We start from the raw sequence: 17171 nt of genomic DNA, 5'->3' as shown, positions 1-17171 counted from the left end.
CATTGTTATTTTGTTGTTTCTCCAGGTATAGCAATTGATGATGCTAATTATACCCCCCTACACACTTAGTTTCCACACTCCATCTGCTGAAGAAGCATGTTTTCTCTCTAGAGAGATCCTATGAGCTAAGAACAGACCCAGGTCTCAGTCGGGAGGTCTGGGCTTTTGACCTCTGCTCCTCACTGTCTGTGATTGTATGTTATTAACTTCCTAAGCTTCTGTCCTGTAAGTTTATAAAATGTAGCTAAGAATCCTACCTAATGCCTCTTACTTCAGAAAAAAAGAGAGAGAGAGAGAGAGAGAGAGAGAGAGAGAGAGAGAAAAGATCTTTGAAAACAGTATTTTGTTTTTAGGTGGATGTTGCAAATGGTACAAGTCATTCTATTTTTAACTATTCTAATGGAATCTTTAAATTCCTGCTGACATTACCATGTTGTATTGACTGCAGCTCAAAGTATGGCCGGCCCCTTTGGCCATCGACAAAACTGTGAACCAAGAATGGGCACATCTATACCCTTCTGTGGGTGTGTGGCACGTCTGATCAGAAAGCCTGCTATTACTAGGAAGAGTATCAGATAAACAAGTAGGACAACTGAGAATCACTGTGGCATGGAATGGAAATCTGCCAAATCCTAAACTTGGACTAGTTGCCTCTATTTGAGATGGCGTGCTGAGAGATGACGGCCAGGCGGAGTGAAAGCAGATTGAAGAGGAAGGAGAACATTGAGGTCAGAAGAATACATGACTAACGAGGGCAACATTTCCTTCAACAAATAGTATATTTGATGATATTTATTTATTTCTCGCTTATTTTATGCTCATCTACTAGAGGAGACAAATAAACACAGACATACTGTAAATCTAGAAGGGAAATGTGAAATTCAATACCAAGCAACAGTTTAAGTTATGTTGGAAGACAAATGATAATTGTATTAGGTATAGTTCGTGTGCAGATAACAGAAAGCACTCTAGCTTTTTGAAGCATAAATGTATGAAATACAGGGAACCAGCTACTTACAAAAAGTGTTGGGGAAACTAAAGGAGCAGTCTCTAGTCTCTGCCACCAAGACTGACTCCCCAAACAACATCCAGGATGAGATTGTTGAGGACATTGCTACCTCTGTCTCAGTTGGGAAGCCATCCCAAATCTGTTGGCCCACAACCCTTCATGCTTGCTAGATCCCCAAACAGCTAACGCCTATGCTGCCAACTTGCTCACCCACTAACACAGTTGGGAATTTAGACACAGTCTCAGAAACCCCATTTTAGGTCTTAGCCAAAAAGGATTCTCTATACAAGGGGTATGACCTTAGACCACAGACCACGTGTGCAGATGCAGACCTCACAACACAGCCAAGCACCTGGGCTGATGGGGATGTGGTGATGTCATGATGAATGATGACATGAGTAGTATCAGTTCAGGCATTAAAGGAGAAAGAATGGAGCGCTGAACCAAATAATTTCTTTCTAATAATTTGTAATTGACTAGTCCAACCGGATAGCTTGGCAATAGGCCAGTTTCTTCAGAGCCTCTTTGACCTCTCTGTTCCTTAGGCAATAAATGAAAGGGTTGAGAGCAGGGGTGACAATGGCATAGAAGATGGAAATTACTTTGTTCATGTTGAAGGCATGGATGGCTCGGGGCCTGGCATACATGAAAATAGTGGCTGAATAAAAGATGGTTACCACCACGAGGTGGGAGGCACAGGTAGAGAATGCTTTCTGCTTTCCGGTGGGCATGCGTAGAACGGTAACCAGGATGCATCCATAGGACAGGACGGTGATAGAGAGGGGGATGAGAAAGATGACCAGTGCCAGGACAAAGTCCACCAGCTCAGCTACAGACATGTCTGTGCAGGAGAGGTTAAGAACTGGAGAGATGTCACAAAAGAAGTGATTGATGACATTGGGGCCACAGAAACTGAGGCGGGAGATGAAGTAGATCTTAGCCAAGGAGATGCCAAAGCCAATGGCCCAGGAGCCAAGAGCCAAGTGGAAGCAGAGCCTATGGCTCATAATCGTGGGGTAGTGGAGTGGACGGCAGATGGCCACATAACGGTCATAGGCCATGGCCGCAAGGAGCACACATTCTGTGCACATGAGCGCAATGAAGAAGTACAGTTGTATCATGCAGTGAGTGAAGGAGATACTATTGCTCACAGACCAAAAACTAAATAGCAACTTAGGTACCGTCACGGAGATGTACCAGGTCTCCAGGAAAGACAGGTTGGCCAGGAAGAAGTACATAGGCTTGTGCAGTGGCCGGTTCTGTTGCACCAACAAGATGATGACCATATTTTCAGCCACTGTCAGAGCATAGGCGATGAGGAACATCAGGAACACTGCTACTCGCATGGCCCAGCTCCCAGGGAATCCCACAAGAATGAACTTGGTGACCTGAGTCTGGTTCTCCACTTCCATATTAGAGACACAAGACTTAGCTCTCCTGGGGGGGGGGGGGGGGGGGGGGCGGGGCGGGGAGGGAGATCACTTGGTCAGAGTCCATAGTCCAGATAGAATCATCCATCCTTTGCCTTCTCTGATGAGCAATAGTAACATATCATTTATTCATAATACAGTATAGGCTAAGCCATACACTGGGTACATTATGCACTAATGTAATTAAATCTCACATAGCCTCTACACGTTGTTATACCCATTTTACTGACAAAGAAACTGAGTTTTGGAAAGATATTAAGCAACTTCCCAACTTCCCACTGGTAACAAGGCAGGAATCACATTGAAGTCTACGTCTAAAGCCTACGCTCTAATATTCTACACTGCCTTCCCATTCAACAGGATCCAGTCTCCAAGTTTCATGTTACCACTGCCAATTCCAAAGGATATGTGTGGCGCTCCTGGCCCACGTCTACACAGTACTTTGGACGTTCTTTCTTACAACTCACTTACCCCTCACATACCATTTCATCCTTTCCCTCCACCATGAAGGGAATGCAGCTGTCACCAGCTGATGACGATCACGTGAGGTACGTGAGTGCTGAGATCAGGTGGTTATGTTTTTGGTGTTAAAGACCTGACTCTCAGTCAAGTACCAGGTCTGGCCTGGTTTGGTATTTGACCTTGACATCTTATCCTCCCTGAAACCCAATTTTCTCTTTTGTAATGTGAACACTAATATTCATTCAGCTTGTGTCACTGTGGATGAAAACCCAAATGAAACGATGTGAATGAAATATTACATAAACTGTAAATGACAACACATGTGAAGGGACTCTCGCCTCCTATTAGGGCACTAGGAAGGGGGGCCTGGGCTAACGGGAGGGAGGAGAGGAGCAGTTGTGAGCAAGCAGAGTGGAGAGCAAGCACAGGCTTTGCTCTCAGGGAGCTTAAGTCCTCTTGGGCGGGGCTGGAATCTCCGGGAGGAGAGTTTTTGAAATAGGCAAACATGGAGTGCCTGGGTGGCTCAGTTGGTTAAGCCTCTGACTTTAGCTCAGGTCATGGTCTCACAGTTCATGGGTTTGAGCCCCACATTGGACTCCGGGCTGACAGCTCAGAGCCTGGAGCCTGTTTCAGATTCTGTCTCCCTCTCTCTCTGCCCCTCCCCTGCTCGCACTCTGTCTCTCTCTCTCAGAAAAATGAATAAACATTAAAAAATATTTTAAATATATATATATATAAAATAAAATAAGCAAACCAAAAGAAATGTATAATAAAACTTGAGACATTCTGTATGAAGATGAAAACATACAAAATGATATGAATGCGATCAGAGGATGTTCTCTGTGACCTCTGAGGAGGTGACTCAGGCAGAGAAGGATTCCAGGGACCCAGCTCTTTGAGTTGCTGAGGAGGGACAGCGCTGCCTGAGTGGGGCCACCGCTGTGTGCTGTGTGTGCATAAGATAACTCTGTCAGGGCACAAGTCTCTGGAAGCGAGACTGGTGGTGAGCTTGGTTGCAGGCTGTTCAGAGAAGGTTGTGGTAGCCCTGAATACGGTGGTTTCAGAGAGGTGGGTAGATTTCAGATGCGTTTTAGAAAAATCTTTAATGGTAATTGATGGGTTGAGTATGGAAGATAAGGGAAAGAGAGAAATCAAGGAGGAATCTCAACATATGGCTTGTTCCAGGGAAGGGACACCATTTAGTAAGATGGGTAAAGCTTGGGATGTTTACAGGCATTTTCCTCAGCGTTGAAGAAACGGCGATGGGCAAGAATTTGGTAGGGTGGTGTTTTGATTCATTTTCATATGAAGCTTGAGCAATCAGTCCAGGATATTCTCTGACGATAATTTATTGAGCACGCACTAGGTGCTGAGAAGTTTGCTCAGTGCTTTTCATACAACATCCAATTTAATCCACAAAACAATACTAAGCAGGTATTGCTATTCTAACTTCCCAGAAGACACTGGCTTAGACACATAAAGAAACATTTCCAAGTCAGAGAGGGATGAGATCAGAATTACAGGCAAGCCGAGGCCTGTGAAGATATGGCCTCACCCCCCAGGCTGACTCACACACAGAGGACAACACCAGATTTGAAACCTGTCACCATGTTTTCATATTTCAAATGTCTATTCTAGGAAATATTCTCTAATCGTACTGAAATTTCTTATAGGCACAGTCAATTAGAGATGAACCCAAATTAAAAAAATATAATATGACATACATACATATTCAGTCACACACACACACACACACACACACACACACACCAGAAATAAACATATAGAAATGTTTGGTAAATGTATCAGAGAAGAGGCAATCATTGGACTGAGTCTTGAAATATAAATAAGTGAGAAAACAAGACATTTGAGGCAGGGGAATCAGCGAACAAAGGCATAGGAGAATGAAACAGCCTGGCAGTTTCAGGGAAGCAACTGAGTTAGACTTATTTGCTGTGTGAGTGGGGAAATTATGAGAGAATGAATGAGTAGAAAAGGGATGGAGAGAGAGACAGACAGACAGATGAGACAGAGACAAATGGTGCCAAGGGCCAGATCATAGAGACTTCCATATGAAATATTAAGGCATTTAGAAATTTCCCTGTGGCATAGACAATAAACAGTTGCTGAATATTTTCAGCAGCTGATAACATTCTAGTATTTTACCCTGGCTTTTGATGTGGGGAGATGGACAGAGCTGGTGAACCAGAGATCGAGAGACTAGTTCGAAGACACCCTCCTAGCAGACACTTGAAGACACACACCAGAGAGCACTCAGCCCAGTTACAGTGTTTGTTAAAGAAATGAAGATAAACATGCAGACATACGTGTTCACAAATTACATGAGTAACTTTGCATTCTTAGGGGAAACTGGAGGGAGAGAAAGAAAGGAAGAAAGAAAGAAAGAAAGAAAGAAAGAAAGAAAGAAAGAAAGAAAGAAAGAAAGAAAGAAAGAGGAAGAAAGAAAGAAAGAAAGAAAGAGGGAGAGAGGAAGAAAGAAAGAAAGAGAAAGAAAAAAAGAAAGAAAGAAAAAAGGAGGGAAAGAGGAAGAAAGAAAGAAAGAAAGAAAGAAAGAAAGAAAGAAAGAAAGAAAGAGGAAGGGAGGGAGGGAGGGAGGGAGGGAGGAAGGAAGGAAGGAAGGAAGGAAGGAAGGAAGGAAGGAAGGAAGGAAGAGCAAGGAAGGGAGGGAAGAAGGAATTCCTATTTCAAAAAGAAAGAAATTCCTATGTCTTAAAAACTAAAGAGTATATAAACTAATTATTGCATGCTAGTAAGAGGAACTGACCGTATTTATTGTGAACATATGATTTTACCACACGATTTGTGACTTTTCACTCATGATAGGTTCTACCCCTTTAGAGTGTACTCAAACTTATTACACGTCATAGCAGATTTCTCCCATTGATTTGGAATCAAACATCTTAGCTCCTTTTTCCAGTCTTGTGCCTGCTGTGTATGCACTTTCTCGTCATTTTGTCCAGAGTCTGCACAAATGTAGATTTCGGTAGTTAAAACTTGATGAAAACATAGCCTCTGCCCCTGCCAAGAGTACCGTGTTTTGTAAACCCCATCACAACCGACTTACAGGGAAGAGGCACCAGCCTACCTCATGGGGCCCCCAGAAGGCATGGTCGGGACCTGTAGGTTGAGATCAGAATCTGGGGTGCCTGTTTCTGATCCTACACTGAGCGATGCTCCCTCAAAAGTAGCAGGGGGAGTGTGTGCTCTGCTCACTGCACACCTGGCTGCACTTACAAGTGTGAAAGACGAGAGTATCACCCTGACCAATTGATAGGAATGGGGGGTGAGTACAAGAGAGAGGCTCAGTAGCATTAAACATCTAGGATTTAGACAATGCTACACCGTGGGAGTCCGAAAGAGAGCTGCCTGCATAGTCAGAGATGCTCTGAAAGAAGACACTTACCTTGGCTCAGCAGCCTCTGTTGGGGTGGAACGTGAAAAGAAATTCTTCACTGATTCTAGAATAGGAAGAAGTAGAAAAGAAAGATTCAGGCACCGAATAGATGTGAGGAACCCACTCTCTAAACCTAGAAGTAAATGGGCACGGATTACCCAACTGCTTCCAGGCTGATAGCCAGGACTAAACGAGAGGTGAGCCCCCGGCTGTAGGATCACATCTGTGCCTGATGCGTTACCAGGCCGGCTCCCCCAGCGCCCCCGGACCACAGCACCCATTGCCTGCCCCGGTGGACACTGCAGTGGTCTTAGACCCACCACGCCCGGAAGAGCTTTGGATTCTGAGGGCTTTAAATGGTATCCAGACTTTCTCTACCTCTCTGCCAAGACCCAAGAGGAAAGCACCTTGATGATGCCAGTTCAGGTCTCTCGTGGGAGCCATGAGGAATTGCCACCTGCCGATTGGGGCAGTCTTATTTGTTTGATAGAACAGTCATTCCATACAGGGAAAAATCCACTTACGGCCCCACGCTTGGAAAAGAACCAGATTTGAATTTCTTCTTTGTGGAAACAACGAAGAAAGAAAAGTTACTACTTTGAAATCCCCCCATTTACAGATTTTCAATTATTATTCAATCTTTAGCTTACTTGAAGCAAGACGATCATATCACTGCTCTAAGGGAGATAGTATTCAAAGTAGACTGATGTTGCTATACTTCAGTAAAGTTTTAAATAAGTTTTTGCTGTGAATGCTTATGCCATAATTGTGCGCCTACTACATTTATTGTGATGTGATCATCATTGCTTTGTCAGCTGCCTTTTTGGGAACCACTTGACCAATATTTCACTTTCTGGAACCAAAATTTATTTTACTGTATATTTGTAGCCTGCTGAAATCTTAAGTAGCCCTCACATTAGGAAAAGCTGTCAAATTCACTGCGGCTTCACAAAATGGTAAATGGAAACATTGGCTGTTATAAGCAATTCAGTCTGCAACATGACGTCATGGTAATTATACACTCTGGTTTCTTTAAAGGAAAAGATACATTTTACCTTAAAATTAAGAACTCTTAAATGACTGTTAAGTACTCTTTAATATAATTTCTCTTATAAGGCTCAAGTATAAAACAAAATTATTGTAGCAAATAAAAATAAGGTCCGGCTTTCAAATCACTGGCCTCAATTTATCTCAAAGTTCTGGGAGAACTCTGACATCCCCTAACATGCATAAATTCTCCAACATTGATTTTAAATATACCATGATGTGGTGGTGACTAACAGCAATAGAAATGACAGAGTACCCACCAAATAACAGTTGAGCTAACTGTTCTGTTCACCTGTTGTAGCTGTGCGCTAAGGAGACTGAACAGGGCGGGAGACATACTTTTCCCTCAAAAACAGGGAATGTGAATCTACTGTGAGAGGGTTTTATGAACTGTTGAGGCAACTATCCCTTAAAGAAGAGGTTTGGGATCTGAACTTCATACAAATAATCCCCCGAAGAGTTTGGAGATGTTCAGCTGATACAAACACTATATTCTATAACACACTGGCACTATCTTATCCTAGAATTCAGCTCTCCAGGCTTTGCTTGGAGGGTTGTTGTTGTTGTTTTCCCCCATTTGTACCTATTGGCAGGTGCAGGTTGGAGAATTATGCAGATCCCGGTCTAAGACATGTTGGAAGCAATAAGGAAACCCAAGGAGCTCACTGTCATGTTGTTCTTCAGGTCCCCAGATCCCTTGGCTATCTGCCTTCTTTTTGTCAGTCTTCTTGCATCTGTTGTGTTAGATCCAGACTTTTTAACAGTAAGGGGCTGTTCGTTTTTGGTTTTGTTGAGGAATATCCCCATATATGGATATTTCCACGGTGTGTTATCTATTCATCTCTTGATGGACTGTTCTGTTTGGGGCACTCTTTCGACCCCTACTCAGGCCATATACAACTCTGCCTTGACTTTCATTCCTTAGTGTATAGAGCCTGATGGTCACCCAGGGGTGAAATCTTAGGGTCTTTCCAGGCTTTTTCCATGCATATGTTCAGCCCTGGGCATGGGTGGAGTCTTCTCGATTCCCCAGTATAGACTTGAGGTTTTAAAAGCCCTTGTTCTCCCATGTACGTCCTTTTCCAACCTCTTCCTTCCCAATATGCCAGCCTGTCTACTGCTCATCTCCATGGTTATCCTAGCCTCAGGCTGCTGTGGCCAATTATTTTGCCTTTAACTACTATTGGCAAATGCCACCTGGGAAGCCATCCCAGCCCTGAGAATACTTCAAGACAGGGAAGCAAAGGTAAGGCTTTATGTCAGTCCTTCAGGTAGCTGCCAGATAGGGCAACACACTCAACCAAAATTCTTTGACAATAAGGTCCATAATGCTGGTTATGGCTACCAACCTGCATCGGTGGTGTAGGTTGTTATCTTCATGGCTACCAACAGTCGGAGAGGTGGGAGATGATGGGTGGGCAACTTGAATGCCTCAGCCCCATGTTACCGCCATGCAACAGCATCATTCTTCACTAATCTTTCCCCTGTCATTGCCATTTTTTTTTACTAGACCCCAGAGTTCTGCAAAAGGTAATTCTGAAAGTTTTTGAAAGGTTATTAGCTATGTTTATCGAGAAATGGAGTCTTGGGATTCCCTGCTCCCCCATTTTCAGTGATGTTTACTAAAGCACCACTACTTTTAAGTAAATATTTATATCAAGAATAGTGATATATACATACTTCAAATATTACTTTTCAACTTTCACCCTTGCCAAACTCCCTTATTAATTCTAGGGCCTTTTTGTAGATTCTTTGGGAATTTCCATTACGATGATAACTCTGCCTGAGAATAAAAATGATTCTATTTCTTTCTTTCTAATTTGTACCCTTTTATTTCTTTTGCTGGCCTTGCCACTTGGACTAGTTTATCCAGCTGAAGGAAAATAATGAGCATGGGCATCTAGTTCTTGTTCTTAATCTTTGAGGGGATATCACCCAGTCTTTCACCTTTAAGCAGATGTTAGCTGTAAGTTATTTGTATATACCTTTAAGTTTATTTATTTATTTATTTATTTATTTGGAGAGTGACAGAGAGAGCATGGGCAAGGGAGGGGCGAGAGAGAAGAAGAGAGGAAGAATCCCAAAAAGGCTCCGCACAGTCAGTGTGCAGAGTCCAATGCAGGCTCGAACTCATGAAACCATGAGATTATGACTGAGCTGAAACCAAGAGCTGGATGCTCAACTCACTGTGCCACCCAGGTGCCCCTGTACATACCTTTTATTAGGTGAAGAAGTTCCCATCTATAGTTTTTAGTGACCTTTATAATGATTAATTTTGAATTATATTAACTAGCTTTTTGTGTGTCTATTAAGAAGATTAACTGGTTTTCTCCTTTTGTCTGTTAATATAATGAAAGGCACTGGTTTACTTTTGGATGTTGAACCAATGTATGTTCCTTGCATAAACTCCCCAAGGTCATGATCTATTATATTTTTGTAAATTACTGAATTTTGATAATACTTTATTAGAATTTTTGTATGTCTGTTCATGAAGTTTAACAGTCTACAGCTTTCTTTTCTTTTAATGCCTTGGTTTGGTCTTGGTGTGAAGGTAACCCCGGCTTCATAAAAATATGTGGGCTTTCCTTCTTTTCTACGTTCAGGAAGAGTTTATGTAGAACTAACACTATATGTGTTCCTTATATGTTTCATAAAATGTATTAGTGGACCTGAAGTTTTCCATGTGGGAAGATTTTTAACTGTTATATTCAATTTCTTTCATAGACGGTAAGTTTGCATGTTATCTGTTTCTTCTTTTTTTTAATTAAAAAATATTTAAAAGAATATTTTTAATGTTTATTTATTTTTGAAAGAAACAGAGTGTGAGCAGGGGAGGGGCAGAGAGAAAGGGAGACACAGAATCCGAATCAGGCTCTAGGCTCTGATCTGAGCTGTCAGACACACTGTGAGATCATGACCTGAGCCGAAGTTGGACGCTTAACCAACTGAGCCACCCAGGTGCCCCAGGTTACCTATTTCTTCTTACAAGGACTTTGATAGTTTTTATTTTCCAGAAATTTATCTGTTTCATCTAAGAAATAATTCTTCTTGAAATGATTGATATAAATCAGTTAAAAATATTGCCTCAGTATTTTGTCAGTGTCTGATGGGTCTATAGGAATACGCCCCCTTTAATTCTTGGTATGGTTATTTGTGTTTTTCCTCTTTGTTTCTTGATCAGTCTGGCTTGAGTCTTTTCAATGTGATTAAACTTTTCAAAGAAACTACTTTTAGTTTCATTGAATTTTTCAGTTGTGTTTTCTGGGGAATTCTTAAATTGTTTTTTGTTTTATTTTCTTCCTTCTTCACTCTATGTGCTTAATTTGATCTCTTCTGTTTAGTTTCTCAAAGTGATGGCTTGAGTCATTGACCTGAGACATTTCTAACATAAACATTTAATGATTAAATTTTCCTCTAAGCTCTTTTTTAGCCGACAGATAAAAGTTCTTATATACTATATTTTCTTTTTATTCAATTCAAAATATTTTTCTAACTTCTTTTGTGGTTTCTTTGACTTACAGCCTATTTAAAAGAATGGGGTTTCATTTTCACATATTTGGGGTTTTTTCTAGAGGTTTATTACTTCTGATGTAATTCCATTATGTTTAAAGAAAATACTCTGCATGATTTCAATTGTTTTACATGTGCTGACATTCATAGTCTTCTGTTACCAGGTGGGATGTCCTAAACATGTTAGGTCAGGTTTGTTCAAGTCTGCTATATATTTACTGGTTTTTGTCTACTTGATCTAACAAATATGAGGAGAATGATGTTAACATCTCCAGTAATAGTGGTGGATTTGTCTTTTTATTTCTTATGTATCTATAGCTCTGTTATTAGATTATTAGAATATTAATGTGCTCTTGATTAATCAATATTCTTATCATTGTATAATGTCCTACTTTTTCCCTGGTAATACTCCTTATTCTGCTGATTAGTTCATTTGATATTAATATGATCACTCCAGCTTTCTGATTTTAGTATTGCATGGTATATACATTTCATCTTTTTACTTTGAATCCATTTATGTCTTTATATTAAAAATAGATTGGTTTTAGAAGACATATACTTGGGTCTTTCTATTTATCCTACATGATGTCCACTGTCTTTTAATTACTCTGTTTAGGCCATTTTAATTTAATATTATAAGTAGCATGCATTTAAATCTATCAATTTTCTACTTGCTATTTTTGTCTCATTTTTCTTTGTTTCCCATTTCTGCCTCTCTACCTTTCCATATTAATTATCTTAATTATTTTTACTCTTATTGGCTTATTAGTTAAACCTCTTTCAAGTGAGCAATAATTTCTTTTTGGCTAACATACAGTGTATACAGTGTGCTCTTGGTTTGGGGGGTAGTTTCCTGTGACTCATTGCTTACATACAACATCCAGTGCTCATCCTACAAAGTGTCTTCCTCAATGTCCATCACCCATTTTCCCCTCTCCCTTGCGCCCCCCCCCTTCAACCTTCAGTTTGTTCTCTGTATTTAAAAGTCTCTTATGGTTTGCCTCCCTCCCTCTCTGTTTGTAACTATTTTCCCCCCCTTCCCTTTCCCACAGTCTTCTATTAAGTTTCTCAAGTTCCACATATGATAGAAAAACATATGATATCTTTCTCTTATTTCACTTAGCATAATACCCTCCAGTTCCATCCATGTTGCTGCAAATGGCAGGATTTCATTCTTTCTCATTGCCAAGTGGTAGTCCATTGTATATATAAACCACATCTTCTTTATCCATTCATCAGTTGATGGACATTCAGACTCTTTCCATAATTTGGCTATTGTTGAAAGTTCTGTTACAAACATTGGGGTACATATACCCCTATGAATCAGTACTCCTGTATCCATTGGATAAAGTCTTAGTAGTGCTATTGCTGGGCCATAGGGTAGTTCTATTTTTAATTTTTTGAGGAACCTCCACACTGTTTTCCAGAGTGGCTGTACCAGTTTTCATTCCCACCAACAGTACAGGAGGGTTCCTGTTTCTCCACATCCTCATCAACATGTGTTTAACAATCAACAATTAACAATTGAATTAACAATTCAGGCACTCTGACCAGTGTGAAGTGGTATCTCAGTGTGGTTTTGATTTGTATCTCCCTGATGAGGAGTGAAGTCAAGCATCTTTTCATGTATCTGTTGGCCATCTGGATGTCTTCTTTGGCAAAATGTCTATTCATGTCTTCTGCCCATTTCTTCACTGGATTGTTTTTCAGGTGTTGAGTTTGGTAAGTTCTATATGGATTTTGGATACTATCCCTTTATCATATATGTCATTTACAAATATGTTTTCCCACTCTGTCAGTTGCCTTTTAGTTTTGTTGATTGTTTCCTTGGCAGTGCAGAAACTTTTTATCTTGATGAGGTCCCAGTAGTTCATTTTTGCTTTTAATTCCCTTGCCTTTGGAGACATGTCAAGCAAGAAACTGCTGCGGCTGAGGTCAAAGAGGTTGCTGCCTGTTTTCTCCTCTAGGGTTTTGATGGTTTCCTATCTCACATTTAGGTCTTTCATCCATTTTGAGTTTATTTTTGTGTATGGTGTAAGAAAGTGGTCTAGTTTCATTCCTCTGCATGTTGCTGTCTAGTTCTCCCAGCACCATTTGCTAAAGAGACTGTCTTTTTTCCATTGGATACTCTTTCCTGCTTTGTCAAAGATTAGTTGGCCATACATTTGTAGGTTCCATTTTGGGTTCTCTTTTCTATCCCATTGGTCTATGTGTCTGTTTTTGTGCCAATACCATATTGTCTTGATGATTACAGAAGTGAGCAATAATTTTCGAAGAAGTTTCCACAGACTAACTCCTGCCTCTACAAATACCCTGGGCAAGTCAGCACAGTGGAGAGTAGGGGTTATTCTTGAAAGCCACTCCTGAAAGTCAACCAGTTTGAACAGTATTAACTACACTATAAATTGGAGTCACTATGTATGACATTAAAATGTATCGCACTGAATTCAAACTAAATATACCTATACTGGTTTGATTACTGTCTGCCCTCCCCTACCCCCACCAAATATATGTGTGGAACCTTGGAATGTGACCTTATTTGGAAATAGGATCTTTGCAGATGTAATTGTTAAAAATCTTGAGATGAGGGGCACCTGCATGACTCAGTCAGTTAAGCATCCAACTTCAGCTTAGTTAATGATCTATGGTTTGTGGTTTCAAGCCCTACATTGGGCTCTGTGCTGGCAGCTCAGAGCCTGAAGCCTGTTTCGGATTCTGTGTCTCCCTCTCTCTCTGCCCCACCCCCGCTAGCACTCTGTCTTTCCCTCTCTCTTTCAAAAATAAATAAACATTAAATTTTTTTTTAATCTTAAAAGATATCATCCTGAGTTTAGAGTGAGCCCCAAATCCAATGACTAGTATTTTTATAAGAAAAGAAGACATAAAGAGCCACATGGAGAAGATGCCCTTTTGATGACAGAGGTAAGCAGGGATGAGTTATACTGACACAGCCAGGCAACACTTGGGGCTACCAGAACCTGGAAGAAGGGAGGATTATTTCCTAGAATCTGCAGAGGGAACATGGTTCTACTGACATCTTAATTTTGAACTTCTAGACTCCAGAATGGTAAGAGAACAAATTTTTGTTGTTTGAAGCCACCAAGGTTTTGGTACTTTGTTACAGAAGACTTAGGAAATGACTATAGTACCTCAACTCAATTTTCCCTTAGCTGGAACCCCAAAATTCTTCCACCCACTTGAGCACCAGCCAGTAGGGTAGTGTGACAGATGGAAAATCAGAATGGAAAGTGACATCAGCTCAACCAATTGCAGTTAAAATTCTCAATTTTGAAAAATTTCATTAAGGCATATTTTACAAAAAAAAAACAAAAAAAACAAAAACCCACATATCCCTGTACACATAGCCCATGCAAGTAAGTGGTTCTGAAGCATAAACTTCTTTAGCTTTATGGTAAATCTACTTCTGGATATAAGAGAGGAGAGTCAACCACCAATTCAACGTCCTTATGATGACCTCAGGGTATATGTAAGGAATGATCCTACAAGTGGGATTGGAATCTACGCCAAGAAAGAGGGGAATTAAGACAGAGTGGGGGAGGGGGTTGGTAATGGATGAGGAAAATGTGATAGAGTTAATGTAACAGGGGTCAGAGTGGGGTCAAAAATTTATTGGAGTTATACCAGATGGTGTGAACAGGAAAGAAGAAATAGGGGTGAGTGGTCAGACAGTGGGGTGCTCATGTGGAGGTGTTAGAGGGAGTGTAATTATTGGTAAAGGGAAAAGACTAGGATTCAAGCACAGAAGAGGGTGGCTGGACATCAGTTAGGGAACCAAAACACTGGGAGGAGATAGGAAGTCAACTGAGAGGCTAGGACGCTGAATGATCCACATAGACGTTGAAATGTTCACGTGCATGATGGAATTAGTGGTAAACTAGGGTAAAATGAGGAGATTGGAGGGTAAGTGAAGACAAAAAAGATGGGGTGATGGTGTTATAGTCTGATAGGACATGCTTCAGAGGAGCTTGAGTCATTTAGGCAAAAGTAAAGAACACTGGTGTGGAAGTGGCAGATCAAGAGAGATACTCTCCACCCTTCTACCCAATACTAGAGAAAAAATGGGAGAAAATGAGTATGTATTTGAGAGAGCCGAGGGGAATCAGAGTTCTCAGGGAAGAGTCAGGTTGGAGTTCGAGCAAGAAAAAGAAAAAAACATTCAAAGAAGATACTCAGACTATAGAGTATTTTGCTGATAATGGAGCATGAGTTTCAGGGGACAATTGGGGAAGATTGTGGTATCAGAAGAGGTCAGTATTCTGATCAGACATGTAGGCCAAGTTGGGATAAGCACCCAGGTGATGGATGTCCTGTGAAGCATGGACTTCCTGCACAGCCTCAGATGAACAGGGAGGTGAGGCATGAAGGATGTGCTTGGGACTGTCTCTTCAGGGAAAGTGGTTAATCAGAGTTAATTAAAGCCTCTTTCTAGACACAGAGCTCTACCCAGTCTTCATTCTCCAAGGGGGTAGCAGCTTCATTCTATACTTACCACCGTGGTCTTTAGTTCTTCACTCTCAACACATGGAATTACAGTTTTGGAAACTTAATTATACACTTAGAAGGTTCTGGCTTGTTGCCTGTTCTATCACAACTTCACCTCCATGTCCCTGGTTTTATTTTTAAGCCATTTTTTGTAACCTGAAGTTGCTTTCATGTTTTTTCATTTTAACTGTTATAGTCTTTTTAAAAAATGTTTATTTATTTATTTATTTATTTATTTATTTATTTATTTATTTTATTTATTTTTGAGAGAGAGCGTGCACGTGCGAGTCTGGGAGAAGCAGAAAGAGAGGGGGAGAGAGAGAATCCCAAACACACTCTCTCTGCCAGCGCAGAGTGCAACATGGGGCCTGATCTCACAAACTGTGAGATCATGATCTGAACCAAATCAAGAGTCAGACACTGAACCGACTGAGCCACCCAGGCGCCCCACGTTATAGTCTTAATGCAGGAGGAATGGGTAATAATTTTGAGTTCTTGCATTCATAAATATGTATTTGTCACTATTTAAAAATGAATGATGTCAAGAGAATTAGAGACCAAGCCACAAGCTGAGAGAAACTTGCTGCAAAAGACACATCTGATGAAGAACTGTTACCCAAAATGTACAAGGAGCGCTTAAAACTCAACAGTTAGAAAACCAACAACTCAATTAAAAAATGGGCCAAAGACCCTCACAGACACCTCATCAAAGAAAAGACACAGATGGAAAATAAGCTTTGAAAAGATACTTTGCAACACATGTCATCAGGGAAATGCAAATTGAAACAACAATGAGATGCCACTACAGACCTATTAAGATGGCCAAGATCCAGAATCCGAACAATACCAAATGCTGGTGAGGATATGGAACAACAGAAATCCTCATTCACTGCTGGTGCGAATGCAAAATGGTGCAGCCACTTTGGAAACAGTTGGGAGACTTCTTACAAAGGTAAATATTCTTTTCATACAATCTAGTAATCATGCTTCTTGGTATTTACCAAAGGAGGCAAAAACTTATATCCACACAAAAACCTGCACACAAATGTTTATAGCAGCTTTATTCCTAATTGCCAAAATATGAAAGCAAGCAAGATGTTCTTTAGTAGGCAAATGGATAAATAAACTGGTACATGCAATTATTCAGTTCCAAATTATTATTCAGAATATTTGGAATAGGGGTGCCTGGGTAGCTCTGTCGGTTGAGAGTCCAACTTCAGCTAAGGTCATGATCTCATGGTCCGTGAGTTCAAGCCCCACATCGGGCTCTGTGCTGACAGCTCAGAGCCTGGTCCTGTTTCAGATTCTGTGTCTCCCTCTCTCTCTGCCCTTCCCCTGCTCATGCTCTGTCTCTCTCTGTCTCAAAAATAAATAAAACATAAAAAAACCCAGAATATTTGGAATATTATTCAGTTCCAAAAAGAAATGAAAAGATATGGAAAAAACATAAATGTATTATTACTAAGTGAAAGAAGTCAGTCTGGAAAGGCTACATACTGTATGATTCCAAGTACAGTAAAACCTTGGTTTGCAAGCATAATTTGTTCCGGAAATATGCTTGAAATCCAAAGAGCTTCTACACCAAAGTGAATTTCAAGAACTATTGGCTCATTGGTTGACATTCAGTGTCACAGACTGCTCCCATTGCAAGACAACGCTCTGTTTATCAAGTTAATATTTATTAGAAATGTTTGCTCGTCTTGTGGAACCCTCGCAGAGTAAGTTGCTCACAAACCAAGGTTTTACTGTATATGACATTTTAGAAAAGACAAAACTATGGAGATGGCAGAAAATC

At 40.7% G+C, this 17171-nt stretch overlaps 1 protein-coding gene across 1 annotated transcript; it reads right to left on the bottom strand.

The window, feature by feature from the left end:
- Positions 1–1485: 1485 nt before the first annotated feature.
- LOC109268879 (olfactory receptor 6B1) lies at positions 1486–2421 on the bottom strand. The gene has a single exon (XM_019452538.2). It carries the CDS (start codon positions 2419–2421, stop codon positions 1486–1488), a length of 936 nt encoding a protein of 311 aa, XP_019308083.1.
- Between the last annotated feature and the right edge of the window lie 14750 nt (positions 2422–17171).

This window comes from Panthera pardus, unplaced genomic scaffold (genome assembly GCF_024362965.1).
Source record: "Panthera pardus isolate Hobbes unplaced genomic scaffold, ASM2436296v1 HiC_scaffold_8, whole genome shotgun sequence".
Lineage (NCBI taxonomy): Eukaryota > Metazoa > Chordata > Mammalia > Carnivora > Felidae > Panthera > Panthera pardus.
The sequence above is the reverse complement of the archived record's forward strand: the minus strand, read 5'-3'. Positions and strand labels throughout refer to the sequence as shown.

Excerpts from the sequence above, each read along its gene's own strand:
- LOC109268879 (XM_019452538.2), bottom strand. The coding sequence starts at position 2,421 with ATGGAAGTGGAGAACCAGACTCAGGTCACCAAGTTCATTCTTGTGGGA.